General features: G+C 50.8%; 1 protein-coding gene across 4 annotated transcripts in view; it reads right to left on the reverse strand.

Moving 5' to 3' along the window:
• Positions 1-312: 312 nt before the first annotated feature.
• Ppp1r12b (protein phosphatase 1 regulatory subunit 12B) overlaps positions 313-14,580 on the reverse strand; it is a 199,177-nt gene continuing 184,909 nt past the window's right edge. For 3 of the 4 annotated variants that reach the window (XM_052201269.1, XM_052201273.1, XM_052201272.1), the window contains one exon: positions 313-6,143. In XM_052201269.1, the coding sequence (XP_052057229.1) occupies positions 6,057-6,143 (87 nt within the window). In that variant the 3' untranslated portion in view covers positions 313-6,056. The other variant, XM_052201274.1, reaches the window with a different exon arrangement.

A 14,580-nucleotide genomic window follows, 5' to 3' on the forward strand; every position in this document is an offset into this window, starting at 1 on the left:
AGCTTTCTCACCCCAGCTCCCCTGTAGCAGGGCTGCTAGGGTGTATCCAGGGGGGCCGTACATGCCTCCCTTTTACCTTTAAAGAACCAAGCACCGTAGGCACTATGAACCCATATTTCTTCTCAGGGTTGTTCCAAACCTTCCCTCTAGGCTTCAATCAACCCAGGAAGTATGTTGGTGCCCCAAGAGCCCTTCCCTGGGGAGGGGCAGGTGGTGACTACAGACTTGTGGCTGCCTGTGGCAGAGACTTCTCTGTGGTGACCCGACCGGCGGTCGGGGCTGCCTGGTGAATGGGAGGTTCGATCAATCTCATGGCACAAAGGTAAAACACAGTTTTATTTACTCATTTATAAATACTGTTGTGTTTACAAGCATCATATAGATGTGAATATTATTCCCAAACTTTCAAACACAGAATACTTAATACTATATAACAACAATCAGTAAAACAAATCCATCCATCTCAGGTTGAAAAGGCCACTCAGAATTGCATAAAAATACATTCAGTTTGGAAAGCCTGCCTGGCCTCCCTCCCTCAGGAGCCTCCCGCAGGTGTATTTACAGTTGACTGAAGTCAATCCACACAACTTGGCTGGCAAACACTTCCAGTCGGTGCATTAAGCGTGGGTGGAGAGAGGAAATACAAAATGCTAGTGCCCAGGACTGGAGTGGAGGGCACAAGCCTGGAAGAAAACCGTGAGCCAAAGCGGGGGTCTGGACCACCAACCCTGCAGAGGGAAAGGTCAGGGCACACTGCTCCCCTCTTCAGGGAAATCATGGCTCTGCTTGAAGGTACCAGCCAGGGCTCAAGGGATGCTGACTAGAAAGGTGGCCATGTTGGATGGGTGCACCCTCTCCCCGTAGTCTGTGCCTCTGGTACCTTTACCTACAACTACTTTCACGCACTCCCCCATCCCAGGACAGGCTGGGTAACTTGTGCTGGAGGTCTCAGGAGAGCAGGGTCGAGAACAGCACAGACACACGCACTCTGGAGAGTCAAGCCGGTGCCAGCCTGAATGTCCCTTGTTCAGAATCCACGCTCGGACGCCCAGCTCTGGGTTCGAGAGCTCGTCAGCAGCTCTTCTGACTCCTCATGCTCAGTCCTTCGTGGGGCTTCTTCCGCCTGGCGGAGCTGTTGTCACTATGCAAACAACTTGTCCAGCCTGTGCTGAGGAAACCCTTCTGCCTTAAGCCAGCACCAGTCACATCTTTCAGAAAAGACAGAATGAGCAGACGACCCTGAAACTGCGGGGTCGTGCTGACTTACCAGCCAACCCTGGTCTTTGAGGGCCGCTGGCACACCCAGGGAGTTGTGAAAGGGGATGTGGCCAGCCCTGGGTGGTGGGCGGAATGACTGTTGGCATTTGAAAATCCTCAAGGACTCTTGCCTGATTAATGGAAAACCTCTTCCCTCGAGCACCATCAAGCCCAAAGTGTAGAAAAGCAAGGCCTGAGGTGGTGGAGGAGCTGAGGGGGAAGGAGGGGGCTGTGTGCTTACTTTGGAGGGCCTAGGTTAGCATCTTGGTGACACCTTAAAGGGCCACCCAAGCAGAGTTTTATTGGAAACATTAGGGGAAAATTTAGAGGCAAAATAACAAAATGTCATTCTGGCAGAGTCCCAGTCTGGAAGATCAGCCGGGGAGAAGCTTTGGGAAGCTGGGAGGGTGAATGAGGGGCACAAGGCAGAGCACACCGGGCTAAGCCATCTGCATTCCCATCCCATTCAGGTCAAGAATGGGATCCAGGCACTGGGTCAGGGCACCCAGGGGATTTGTGACCCTTAACCACAGCTCTCAAGGAGATGTGGAGACAACTTTCAGCTACTCTCTGGCTTGTCAGGAATCCAGCTGACTCTCCTCAGCCCTCAGAGACCACTTCATTCCTTTGGAGCTGTGACAGTGACAGCTTCTGGCCTATAATGAAGTTGATCTATTTTTCCAATCTAATCAGCAATCAATAGTTGTCCCTGACAGAGTTGACTGCTCCGAGCAGTGTCAATACCCATTAGAGGAACTGATTAAAATCTCGCTCAGCTGGAGCTGAGGAACAGCACACTTCCAGGTGCAGAAGCCTGGCTTCCTTCCTCCCAGACTCCCACCTCCACCCTGCTCCACATCCACAGACCTTCCTCTGCCTTTTACCCAGCACAGCATGCAAGCGTCCAGTCCAGGGTTTGTCTCTTTCCTCACATCCAAGACCCACCTGCAGGCGTCTGGCTAGAGCTGGGCACCATTCTGTGCCGTGGCCATGGTGTCTCCTGAGAAGAGCGCCTCCCACAGCAGCCCGAGGCACAGCTCCAGACTAGAGACGAGTGGGTGCCCAGCAGAAGTCTGCTGCTTGGGTGCTGGTCACGCTGGTCACATCTAGGAGGTGGCTGAGCGAGCACAGCAGCAGCAGCAGCTGGCTTCCTAGAGCACACTGTCCTAGGGCAGGTCATCCGTCCCTCCCAGCTCCAATTTCCCCTCTGCAGGTTGGTAATATTTTTACTTAATCACCAGGAGGGAAAGCAGTCCCATCACTGTTCAATTGCTTTCAATGTTAAACTCTCTCTCCAGCATGGAGGGAGGGCGGCTTTGACAGTCCGATCTTAAACACCTTGAATTTGGGAAAAGCAAGACTGATGTTGAAAGTTCAAAGTTAAACAATTTTTGAAGCAGAAATCTAAGTGTAAAAATGTCCTCATCTTTGAATAAATCACATAATTTTAAGCCAAGAGGACTTTAGAGTACCCTGCCCTCAAGGCTGCCTCCCTTCCTGGGTCAAGGGGCCCGATGTTGAGGCTTTGCACCTATCTTCAGAATAGAATGGCGACTGACTGCACTGCACTATACTTGGGCGTGGCTCTGGACATGGCCCACAGCTGGAAAGGCATGCAAGCAATGGATGGAGCTGTCTCCGTTAGGAACGTTAGGAACGGCTGCAAAGGGGCCAGAGGCCAGTGTCCCCCAGGGCATGGGGGCCAGAGGCCAGTGTCCCCCAGGGCGTGGCTTAGAGAGGCCCTTCACCCTGGTTCCTGTGCTCTTCTGAGGCCTGCAGGCTCCTGTACTTCCTGAGTGGATGCTGCCAGCAACCCCAGCAAACAATCCTTGCACCTCAGGAGCTGAGGGCTGGGGCAGAGGCAGGGGAAGCACGTGCCCCACTGCTGGGCAGGCTCCAGGGCTGCTTCAGAGGCAGCACCCATGCATGAGCACAGCTCCTCCCCTAGAGACTGGGGTGGGGCTGGCATCAGCACTTCTAGGAACTGGCTGGAAAGGCTCTAGACCCCGAAAGCCAAGTAAGCCAGCTCAAGCCAGAGTCTCTGGGCTGTCCAGTCGTCACCCTCAAAGGTGGCCTGGGCCTGAAAGCTGTCAAATGAATGACAACATTCTTGTCCCTACCTTAAGTTCCCATGAAGCCTGGTGTGACAAGGTCGAGTCCCGCTTGCCTCCCTGCAGCAGAACAGTAAGCTCCAGCCACGAGATTCCCATAAGAAGCCAGCCCGTGAGGCTGGTGGCCACTGAGGAGATCTACAGCAGGTACCTGGCCACCCGAGCAGCACGGGCCGGGACTGCACACACTCAGCATGGCCTCGGGAGCCATGTCTTTCATGGGGTTTTCAGTCAGTGTGATTTCTAAGAAATAGAGCTCTCTTCTCTGGAAGAGACCAAGTTCACAATGCTTCTAATAAAGTTAGTGGCCTGAAAGGAATCACCAGGAATGGCTTGGGCCCACGTGTGCTCTGAGGGGCTCATAGCCACAGAGGCTGGTGCCACAGAGACTGAAAAGCCTGTCAATAGCTTGTCACTCACAAGCAATTGTCTTCCTGGCAAGAGGTGGCATCTTAACATGAAGGCCACGTACAGCATCGGGTATGATGCCCGTTTGTGAGTTTTTGAGACCCTTCCCTACACTTCAAAGGCACACAACTCTGAATACCTTCACCTGGCCTGTGAGTGGAGCAGGCTCAAACTGTTCTCCACAATCCCACTTTCTTTTCCCAAGAATGAGGCAGCAATCCCCTCTTTCCCAATACAGAACCCGTGCTGGGAGAACTGGTTGGCTGGCATCATGCTGATGTCTCCTAGCAAGAAGGGATTGCTTCCTAGAGCAGGAGTCAGGTCTTCCTCACGGTGGCTCAGGGTTTTACAAGAGTAGAGCAGTCCAACACAAGATTCCTCAGAAGAACGGGTTGAAGTGGAAAAGAGACTCTTCCTGTGCTGAAAGCAGCAAAGGAGATAGTTCCCATTCTGTACCATGGACCCTGAATCACAACTTCTGTTTAAGAGCACATGAAGTCTGCAAGGGCCACAGAAAAGGACAGGGGTGTTCTCATGAAAGGAACTAACAGAGGTAGTGTTAGAATGGTCCACATCGCTAGCAACCCTCAAACAATGAGGCATTAAAGGACGTGTCCTTTAATGTGAACCAAAGGACAAAATGCCTACAAATCCACATCCTACCCACCAGCACTGGATCATCCACAAGAGCTGGCGGTTTAACTGTGTGCTGGAATTACAGAGTATTCATAGAGGCTGAGCACGGTAAGCTAAAGGGCTGCTTGTCTAGACTCTAGAAAATGGTAGTCAGGATATGACAGGCATCAAAACCGCGACATCTGAGGAGGGACTCAAGAGACAAGGTAAGTAGAGACCACTACCCACCCATACCTCAGGTGTTCTCCTGGCAGGGAGCAGCAGACCTCAGCTTCTGCTAGTAAAAACGGGGTAGAGGTGCTCAAAGTTCAAGTAAGACATGCAGAGCTCCCAGAGGCTGACCAGAGGTCAGAGTTATGGCAGCAGGGCGGCACAGGGCCGCTGGGCCAGATGATCCACGGGGCTTGGCACTCCTAAGAGCCCACCAGTACTCTTCTTCATCTTTAGTCTCTAGCCAGCACCACCTCTCCTGTTGGCTGCTAAGAAGGGGTCTCTCCCCCGAATATGACCACCAGAAAGCGAGTTACCATCCCAGCAGTGTGTGCACAGTTCCAAGTGTCCTCAGATGCCCTCCGCGGCTCTCTGGCCTGCTTCCATCCCCCGTCTAGCTTCCGCCTGGCTCTCGCCCAGGCCTCCTTGCAGCGACCCCACTTCTCATCAGGAGCAGGAGCCTGGGTGGAGCAGGGCAAACGGGCATTCAACACCCAGGCTTCCTTTGTCTGGAGAGAGGGTCTTGCCATGTAGTCGGCCTCAAACTCTCGATCCTCCTGCCTCAGCTTCCCAAGTGCTGGGATTATAGATGTATACTACTTGTACAACCCAAAGAGTTCAGAAAATCATTCTGTAAGCAGACAAGTGGGAGGTATGAACAACAGGCTGACCCTTGAGCCGTCCTCTAGCTTCCCAGGGTCATGGCACCAAGGCAGCAGTGACGAGGTTCCAAACAGCTGAGGTTGGGAGCTCGGTTTCAGCTTTTACGCCATCGGGGCGGGAGGAGAAATCACCAAAGGACAGAAAGACAAGGAGCAAGAGAGTCCAAGGCTGCCTTGGCCTTGAAGAGAGGGAGAAATGAGGTTAAGACTAGTCAGCGATGTTCCTAGGTTACGGATAGAAAAGTAAAAACAAGTCCATTCCTGAGAGGTGACTCACGGCCTCGGCACAGAGCCGCAGTCACCTTGGACTAGAAGCAGGCAGTCCGGAGAGCAAGCCCACGGTCCACCCTTCCTCTCGGCACCCAGACAGGATCCCAGAGTGGCCACCACAAGACTCACCTATATAAAGAACAGTGGGTTAGTGTAAAGGCTATGGGTCAAAGCCTTACATATCTGCACCAAAACCAGCGTGGACACAGCAGCAGAAAGCCGGGAGCTCACAGCGGAGCCTGGTGTGCCCCACAAAGCTCTCTCCAGATTGCTTGAAATGGTCACAATCACGCTTCAGCTAAAACTGCCGTAAAACTTGGGACGAGGTGCGGGGTTAGTGGGGCATGGAGAATACAGACAATGTGCAGCGAGCGCGGAGGGGTGACTGACGAGGGCACAGGGACGGCCCTCCTCCTGAAACATTCATGTCCTGGCCAGAAGGCCACAGCTGGAGACAGGGTGGGCAGCGGATGCGGTCCCCTCCTCCCAGGCCTGCCCTCAGCTATTTGGACAGTTTGCTGATGACTCTGATGAGGGCACCGTTTTCATCTTTCAGCCTCTGATTGTCGGACTTCAGTTCTGTTAACACCTGTGGAGACAGAGGGAACTGTGTTAGAGCCCAGCACAATGGCTGCCTTTGCCCTCCCAGGGCCTCCTGACAGCTACGTGATAAGTTGTCACTACCCTTCTGCACAGGGACAAAACTCCTCAAATCTTCCTATTTCCTGGGTCAGAATTGTAAATATTTAGGGAAAGCACAGCTGCATGTCTTTCCACACAGCCTACCGTTAGTTCTCTTCTACTGAGCCGGTGGATCTTTGCAACTGTTCCGCCCTTGGACTCACCTGTGGCCTAGAGGGACTGGGAGAGCCAGAGCAGCTGTGAGCACACAGGGAAGGCCTTCAGCAAGGAGTCACAGGGACGGTGGCCTTAAGAGTTAAATGGCACTGCTTCCCACCCAAGAACATGCAAGCCGAGAAATAGAACTTGGCCTTTCTGCCACAAATCAAGATGACCAAGGTCATCCTGTTGTCTTTGGTAACTAGAATCCATCCAGATTCTGACTGGTCATACGATACACACCTATCCTCTATACTAACACCCAGAGAATTTACAGCTATGGCGAAGACCCAGGGCCTTCACCAGCACTTCAGTGGATGGAGTTACAATTCTGTCAAACAAAGGTTTCTGGAGGAGGGATGGAGTGGAGATTCCATCTGTCAGTCTTCTATCTGGGAACACGACACACATTGTTGCTCAACTCAAAGAACACAGGAAAATCGAGTTCCAGCTTGGATGCTCAAGTTTTTATTACGTGATCAGGCACTTTGAAAGATGTTTTGTCTATCTGAAAAATCTTAATGAAGTACCGTTCATGTGTGGGCCTTTCTGGTAGCAGATTGGGATCAGAAGGTAGGTACATTTTCACAACATAGGCTCCAGAAATCTGTGTCTCCCCTGTTCTGCAGACACCCTTCCTTTCACTGATGAGTTATTCCAACTTTCAGGACCCACACAGTAAGCAAAGCCCCCAGAAAGGGGTGGCCTGGGCTCAGGAACCACAAGGCCCTCATAGCTCTAGCTTCTGGCACTGCTATTAAACTAGGGAATCTGAATGTACCTGAAGGAATCTAATCTTTGTCTCCTCATCCTCACTAGGACAATGCAGGTTACATCAAACCATAATATGTGAGGGTGTACACACATACATACACACACACACACACACACACACACACACACCCCATGTCAGGGGAACAAAGAGAAAACATCAGGCTGGAGAGATGGCTCAGTGGTTAAGAGCACTGACTGTTCTGCAGGACCTGAGTTGAAATCCCAGCAACAACATGGTGGTCCACAACCATCTGTTATGAGATTTGATGCACTCTCCTGGAGTGTCTGAAGATAGCTACAGTGTACTCACATATAATAAATAAATCTTTTAAAAAAAAGAGAGAAAACATCTACAAGTGGGGAGTTTGAAAATCTCATGCTTCTCAGGAAGTAGAGCTGCAGATGTTTTTATCTATAAATGAGGAAACAGATGTCTGTCTCTCGTCCACAGCAGTACATGTAAGTAGCAGTACGTGATTACTGGCTAGTCGTGTATCATGATGAAATTATACCCACATATGCCCAAGTCCAAAGACCATTTCTTCATTATAGGTGGGAATAGAAAACAAACACCAAAGCACTTGTAGCCCAGAAACAAATTCAGGAGTGGTCACTATCGGTGACCCACAGTGCTTTAGGCCAGCAGTTCTCAACCTATGAGTTGAGATCCATTTGGGAGTTGAACAACCTTCTCATTGGGGTCACCTAATACCATTGGAAAACACAGATATTTATATTAATAGTCATAACAGTATAAAATTACAGTATGAAGTAGCAATGAAAATTTTATGGTTGGGGTGGGTCACCATAACATGAGGGTATTAAAGGGTCACAGCATTACAAAGGTTGAGAGCCGTTGCTTTAGAAAAAGCACTTCTCTGTATGTTTGTAGCTATAAAGTAATGGTAAGCGCCTTGCTCCCTCAGATGGGCCTGGAAGAGGCTGGCTGACATTAGTCACAGACATGGAAGTGCTGGCGTCTGGGACCCCTGCTGCCACTCAGTTTCCCCATGAGCCCGGAGGAGCAGCAAGCCCTCTACCCCTTTCAGCAGTAAGCCTGAAGTAACTGAGAATACAACGGAAAGCTTGTCTTCCACCCTGGTCTTCCTTCTTCCTGACTTAGGAGCTCTGGCAGCCTCTTCCCCGCCTAGGAATGCGGTGCTCAGAACTCAGTCAGCAAGCTCTGTCCAGGCCGCCCCTTCCCATCTCTGTTCTAATGCTCCATGTCAGGGGCCCGCTTGCCTGGGTGGGACTTCTTAATTAAACAAAATAAAACAAAACAACAACAACAAAAAACCCTGCTTCTCGTGCATGTGTGACTGTTTTGTCTGCACGTGTGTCTGACTAGTGCCTGTGGAGGCCAGAAGAGGGCGTTAGGTTCTCTGGAACAGGCGCTACATATCCTCAGCTGTGAGAGCACGCGGGTGCTGGGACTCAAACTCGGATTCTCTGGAAGAACAGCCAGTGCTCCTCACCAGGAGCCACCCTCCACCCCTGAAAACCCCATTTCTTAGCAGGGCCCCACAGTATGAAGAAGCTGTGGGCTGGGTTCCTTGCTCATCAGAATTGAGCTGCTTTAAAAGGGGGTACAAGTTGTTGGGTGTTGGTGTGTTGGTGACTTTTCTTTTCCTCATTAAGAACTCAATTCTTTGGGGGCTGGGAAAGAGGGACAAGAAAAGTTCATAGCTGAAATATCTAGCACATTAAGAAAACGTAAAAAAGTACCAGTGGTGTGCAGAGACCACGGAAGGGGCACAGAGACTCCACGCTCAAAGAGAGGGGCAGGGAGCAGTGCTGTCTGACATTCAGCTGAAGCCATGGGTTACGACCGTGGGAAGAACTATGCAAGCACGAGGGGACAGAGAGCATCTTCACTCTCTAGACTTGAGCCTCTCCATTTCTAGGCAGTTGGATGTTCAGATACGTCAGACAGACAGAGCCAAGTGCATACTTTCTTAAATACTACTTCTTATAGTTTATGTTAAAGTAAGGGACAGGGAAGGCAAGCTGTGGGGAGGGTCTCACAGGGAGCCTTACCTGAGCTGCCTGGTGTGACTGGCAGAGCCGCCTGGCACCAAGCCAAGATTTTCAGGGGATGATTCAGAGGGGTGACCGTGGGTTCAAATCTCTTGAGCACCCTGCCAGTTTTTTTCCTACAAATAATCAGCTGGCAGGCTTTTTATGTCAAGGTCTGCACGGTAAGTACCTTAGACTAGACGACAGGCCACACAGTCTATGACTACTTCATCCCCACTGTGACCTAGCAGTAACACATACTTATAACACACACGGTAAGTACCTTAGACTAGACGACAGGCCACACAGTCTATGACTACCTCATCCCCACTGTGACCTAGCAGGTAACACATACTTATAACACAGACACTCAAATTTTGATTTGCTTCCAGTAAATCTTAATTTCTGGACATTGAAATCTGAATTCCATAGGAATTTTATTTGTCCAATACAATTCTTTTGATTTCCTTTTTAAACTGCTGGAGTGGCTCGTGGGCCATCATCTACGTCCCTTTATCTCAGGCCGTGTACCAGGCAATGACATCAGAGTGACACAATCTTTTGGTAGGTAAATGCTTTTTTTGGAAACCGAGTCTTGGTGCACCATGCTGGCCTCAGACTCACAGAGCTCTGCCTGCCTGCCTTCCAAGTGCTGGGACTAAAGGTGTGTGCCACCGTGCCTGGCTGAAACTGGCCCGTCAAGTCAGGGGAGTGACAAAGTGCAGTTCTGTCTGTCTCATCCCCTGCGATGCTGCTCTAAGCTGTAGTTGCTGGACAGGTTGCTCCTGCATTGTTTAGACCGTGTGCTTAACAAATGGTTAAGTCTGTAAAAGATGCAGATGGCTTCTATCACAGTGTGCAGCGTGCAGACTCTGGAGCCTAACAGCGTTTGAACTTTTCTTCAGCCGTTTACCCTCCTAGGGACCTTGGGCTTGGCTCTGATTCTGTAACCCATGTTTTAAATACACACACTGGTGCTGAGGAATCGTTGAGAAAACAAAGCACTTAGCCTATGCTTCAATAAATGCCAGGATGACATTAATTCTGCCACATGTCCTACACTGCAACAAATAACTGGGACATCTTTGGGGGTCTCTACTTCCCATGCATGCTAAAACCAAACCAGGGTCCACAGGTGAATACTAAGCGCCCACTCCAGCACAGTTAGGTGTTAGCACCCTTTCGGGATGTCTGAGGCTAACTGAAACAGAGCTCTGACCTATGCTGGCGCCCACTGCCTGGCCACAGCACACAGCCCTTTCTTTCCCTTTTCTTTCTACCGGTGCTAGCACCGTGAGAGGACATTAGCTCAGCCCGACGGTGATCTGGGCGCTTCAGTACTAGTGGGTATTCATTGCCGGCTACTGACTCCAAAGGCAAATGCAAACCGGCAGAATAAAGGACAGGCCCCAGCAAGACTAATTAGATTGTTGCTGAAAATAAAAATCTCATTTCGGGCATCGTGACCCATCATACTATCTTCGGATGGGAAAACAAACTGTGTGTGAGTCTGGCTCTCAGATCCACCGCCAGAGGAAAGTTCTAGTTTGCCAAACACAGGTTTTGGAGGGATAGTTTCAGTTGAAAACAAACCCTACTCTTGCCCCACTGCCTGTATCTCCTTTGCCAGGCCCCTTAGGAAGGGCTCATTTCTACCACCTGTGCCTGCATTCTGCCTCAAGGCCCACACCCTTGGGGGCAGGGAGGGAGGGACAGTCTCTACAGCCAGGAGACTTGGGAGGGGAATGAGACGAATGCTTCAGGAGGAGGATGATGGAAGCATAGACTTAGAAGGAGGTAAAGAGTGGTCGTATTGTCTAGCTCTGCCCCAGTGGTACAATGGACGGTGTTTTGCTGCTAACCGAGGTAGGCTCAGGGAGGCGTGGCCTGAAGGCCTAGTCCTTTCCTTGAGGCCATGCTGTCTCTTGGGATTAAGTCCAATCTGGTATTCAAAGGGCTGTGATTCTCAACCATGGTCACACACACATCAGTAGAGGAGTGTTGGTAAATACTGACGCCAGGTCTCAATCACTCCACCCCACTGAGCATTGCAATGGGACCATCCACGGTGTATGGAGACAGCTCCCAGGAGGATCTAACCCACAGGCACGGTGTATGGAGACAGCCCCCAGGAGGATCTAACCCGCAGGCACGGTGGGAGCTCCTGCCCTGGGTTAGTTTAGGCCCTAATTGGTACATTTGGGTGGCTGTTGGCTAAGAAAGCTCTTGGCAAAGACTCCATCGATGAAATAAATATGTGTACATGGATGCACACGGTTGTGTATCTGTGCAGCAGAGTAAGCAAATCTGTATTCAGTCTCTGTGGGAAGAGAAGGTAACATGGCAGCCTTCCCAGTGACCCTCTGCTGCCATTCCCACCCGTGACCTGGGGTCTCGCGTCCCATTATGCGGACTCCACCTCCAGACAACCAGCTTTACAGATACCTGGACGTGGAGGCTCTGATGGAAGGGATGGGGACTGGGCTTCGGGACCAACAAGAAGAGTAAACCTGCCTGGAGCAGCAGAGGGAAGTGAGGTGGAGAGGAAGGGAGGAGCTAGAGCTCCTGGGTGCCGGAGGGCTCCATGGACCTGGAGAGTCGGGCCACCACTCGGGTCAGGGCCCTGTTCTCAGCCTGCAGCTGTTCGTTCATCTGCTTCAGGGTTTGAATCTGTTTTAGCTGGTGAAGGTTCTGCAGAGAGTGAGACATGAAGGAGACAGACAAGACAGAGACAAGACAGACAGAGGGAAAGAGTAGGACAAAGAAACTATGTGACTTTCTGTTTCTGGTTTTAGTTTGCATGCAAGACAGGAAATGGGAAAGGCAGGTGTGATGAGCGCAAGCTGAATGGGGAGGAGGAAGGAGAAACGCACCGGAAAAGGAAGAGCTGTCTGCAGTCCTGGGACGAGCCTGAGCATGCGGGGTTAGCTATATGAGCATCAAAAACCATGTGGATCACTTGAGAACGAGAGGCCAACATACGGCCTGGGCCTTCTGACAAATTCACACGCACAGCCACAGCCTGGGGACTCTCCTTCATTGTCTCTGGGGCTGGGCTGAAGATTTGGGAGGGGATCCTAAGACAAACATCACCACCTTGTCCTCACACTTGATCCGATCCCCTACTCCTATTTGTTTACTCCATTTTCTTTCAGCACTTCCTGCACACAGCACACCTTAGTAAGGCTGGTGTGACGCCTGCACACAGCACACCTTAGTAAGGCTGATGTGACACCTGTCAGGTCTTTGGTGGACCTGTAACCTGTTTTGCAGGAAGCATAATCAACCTTCCCAGTTCTCCCCAATAGTACACAGGGCTTGTCCAGGACCTGCAACTGTCAAACAGCCTCTGACCTACTATACATGACATAGTTCACAAAGTTCACAGCTAGCTCGTGTTCTCTGCCTTAGTTTGTGTTGAGGCTTGGAACTACATACACATGTTTAAACAGACATACACTCTGGAAATTATGAAGGCACAAAAGCAGAACCCTCATAAATGCAGGAGATGGTGGGACTGGCTGGGTCACTGTGGTGGTCTAGCCTCACCAGGACATCAGTGTTGCAGAGGAACAGATAACCGTCACAGTCAGTCTTCCCAGTATTTCACAAGTGACTCCAACACTTCAGTAGAGGGATCAGAGCACAGGCCTGCCGACTCTGCCATGTGCTTTCCTAAGGACCCTCTGCACTGACCTTCAAACTAAGACTCTCGGCTCTTTCGGAAGAGGGAAATGACTTTGTTACGCAGGGTTTGGGTTATAGTGATGACAGAAAGGTTCCAGGGATCAGAGCACTCTCTCGTACTTCATACACAGTGAACAAGGGCAGAAGTGAGAGATTAGTGGGGCAATGGTCTAGGAGTGAACCAGCAAGAAAATGGAAGTAGCGTGAGAGAAACAGTAAAAAGGACAAACAAGGAGACACACTGCTCAAGAGCTGCTGCCCAAAGAAGAATAATGACTACCTGGGAAAAGGGAGGGCTGCCAGGCACCTCTGCCAGCTGTGGGCATCTGGACCATGGAGGGGGCAGGTGAGGGAGGTCATAACAGCACACAGAGGAGTTTAAAGACATGAGTAGAAACACGGAAACCCTGGGTAATTTCGTTCACTGATGCTGACATCTGACCAAAGCTAACGATACACTCACTGTCATTACATAGAGTGGCCTTTGCCTCCAGGGGACATTACAACAATCAACTGTGAAAGTGACTTAGTCTACCATGTGGACGCAGGCAGCTCTAGATGGAAGAATCTGGAAGCTATCGGTATGGAGGAGGGCGGTAGGAACCGTCTGGTGAATGTTCTGCAGGAAGCAGTCATGATACAAGCATGGCGGGGGGGGGGGGGGGGGGCAGCGCACAGGGCAGCTGGCTAGCGGACTTCCAGAGTAAGCAAAGTCGAATCCCAGAGCAGCTCACGGGGGATGGCGGCTGCTCCAGGCCCTTCTCATGCAAGGGCCTGAGACAGGAAGCTGAAGCTTGGGGGAGGATGCCCCAGTAAAACGTCAGACCGGATGTGACAGCCCCAGACAAGAGCAGAGCCAGCAAGGCTCACACTGGCTGCACACCTGTCAGGTCTGGCAGACAATTCTATTCCCATCTGGTGGAGTGGAGTTTCTCCTAGGGAGAGGCATACTTACCTTTCTGGGGAGACCATGACTGTCTCCCAACCCAGAGCCCTCCACACACCTGGGAGGGCCCATCTCATGGACCCATTTCACTGGGCCTTTGTGTTTCGTTGGTGTCAGGAGAACAGGCAGTGATGTCACATTCGGACGTCAGTGCCTACCGAGCTCTCAAGTCTACGCAGGAAGTTACCCCTACAATGGCGCCCTATTGATGGCTCCGGGAAAGACTGAACTATATGATAGGAATATGCACAAACACAGCAGTTGGCCCCGAGACCTAAGGGACCCCACGTCCGGTAATATTTCCTAGACTTGACAACTGTACTGACCACTGACTATCTCATACAAAGGTTTCAGTCGCTAATCCTCACAAAAGTTGCTGAGCACACCTGATAGCCTAGTGAAGACCTTGAGAGCTAAATAATCACTTTCCTCAAGTCCTTTAGGGCCAGTCTCAGGATTTCATAATATATTCATAAATTTGAAGAAGGTTCAGACAGAACTTAGCTGCAGAGTGACTGGGACAGTCTGATGCCCTTCCCCTTTAAACTATGTTTAGGGGCAGTATAGTCTGTAGGCGTTTCTTCTCCACTTGGGTTTGTAACTGGCAGGAGAGAATGGGGACTGAGTGATAAGGTGGATTTCTAACAGTTTCAAAAGCAGCTTACGAACTGGTTTGGGGACCAGTTATGATCTGGCTCTACTTGATAATTTATGTATTTCTCCCCTTTATGTGTATGGGCGCTTGCATGTGTATCAGTGTACC

This window comes from Apodemus sylvaticus, chromosome 12, assembly GCF_947179515.1.
Source record: "Apodemus sylvaticus chromosome 12, mApoSyl1.1, whole genome shotgun sequence".
NCBI classification, from domain to species: Eukaryota; Metazoa; Chordata; class Mammalia; order Rodentia; family Muridae; genus Apodemus; species Apodemus sylvaticus.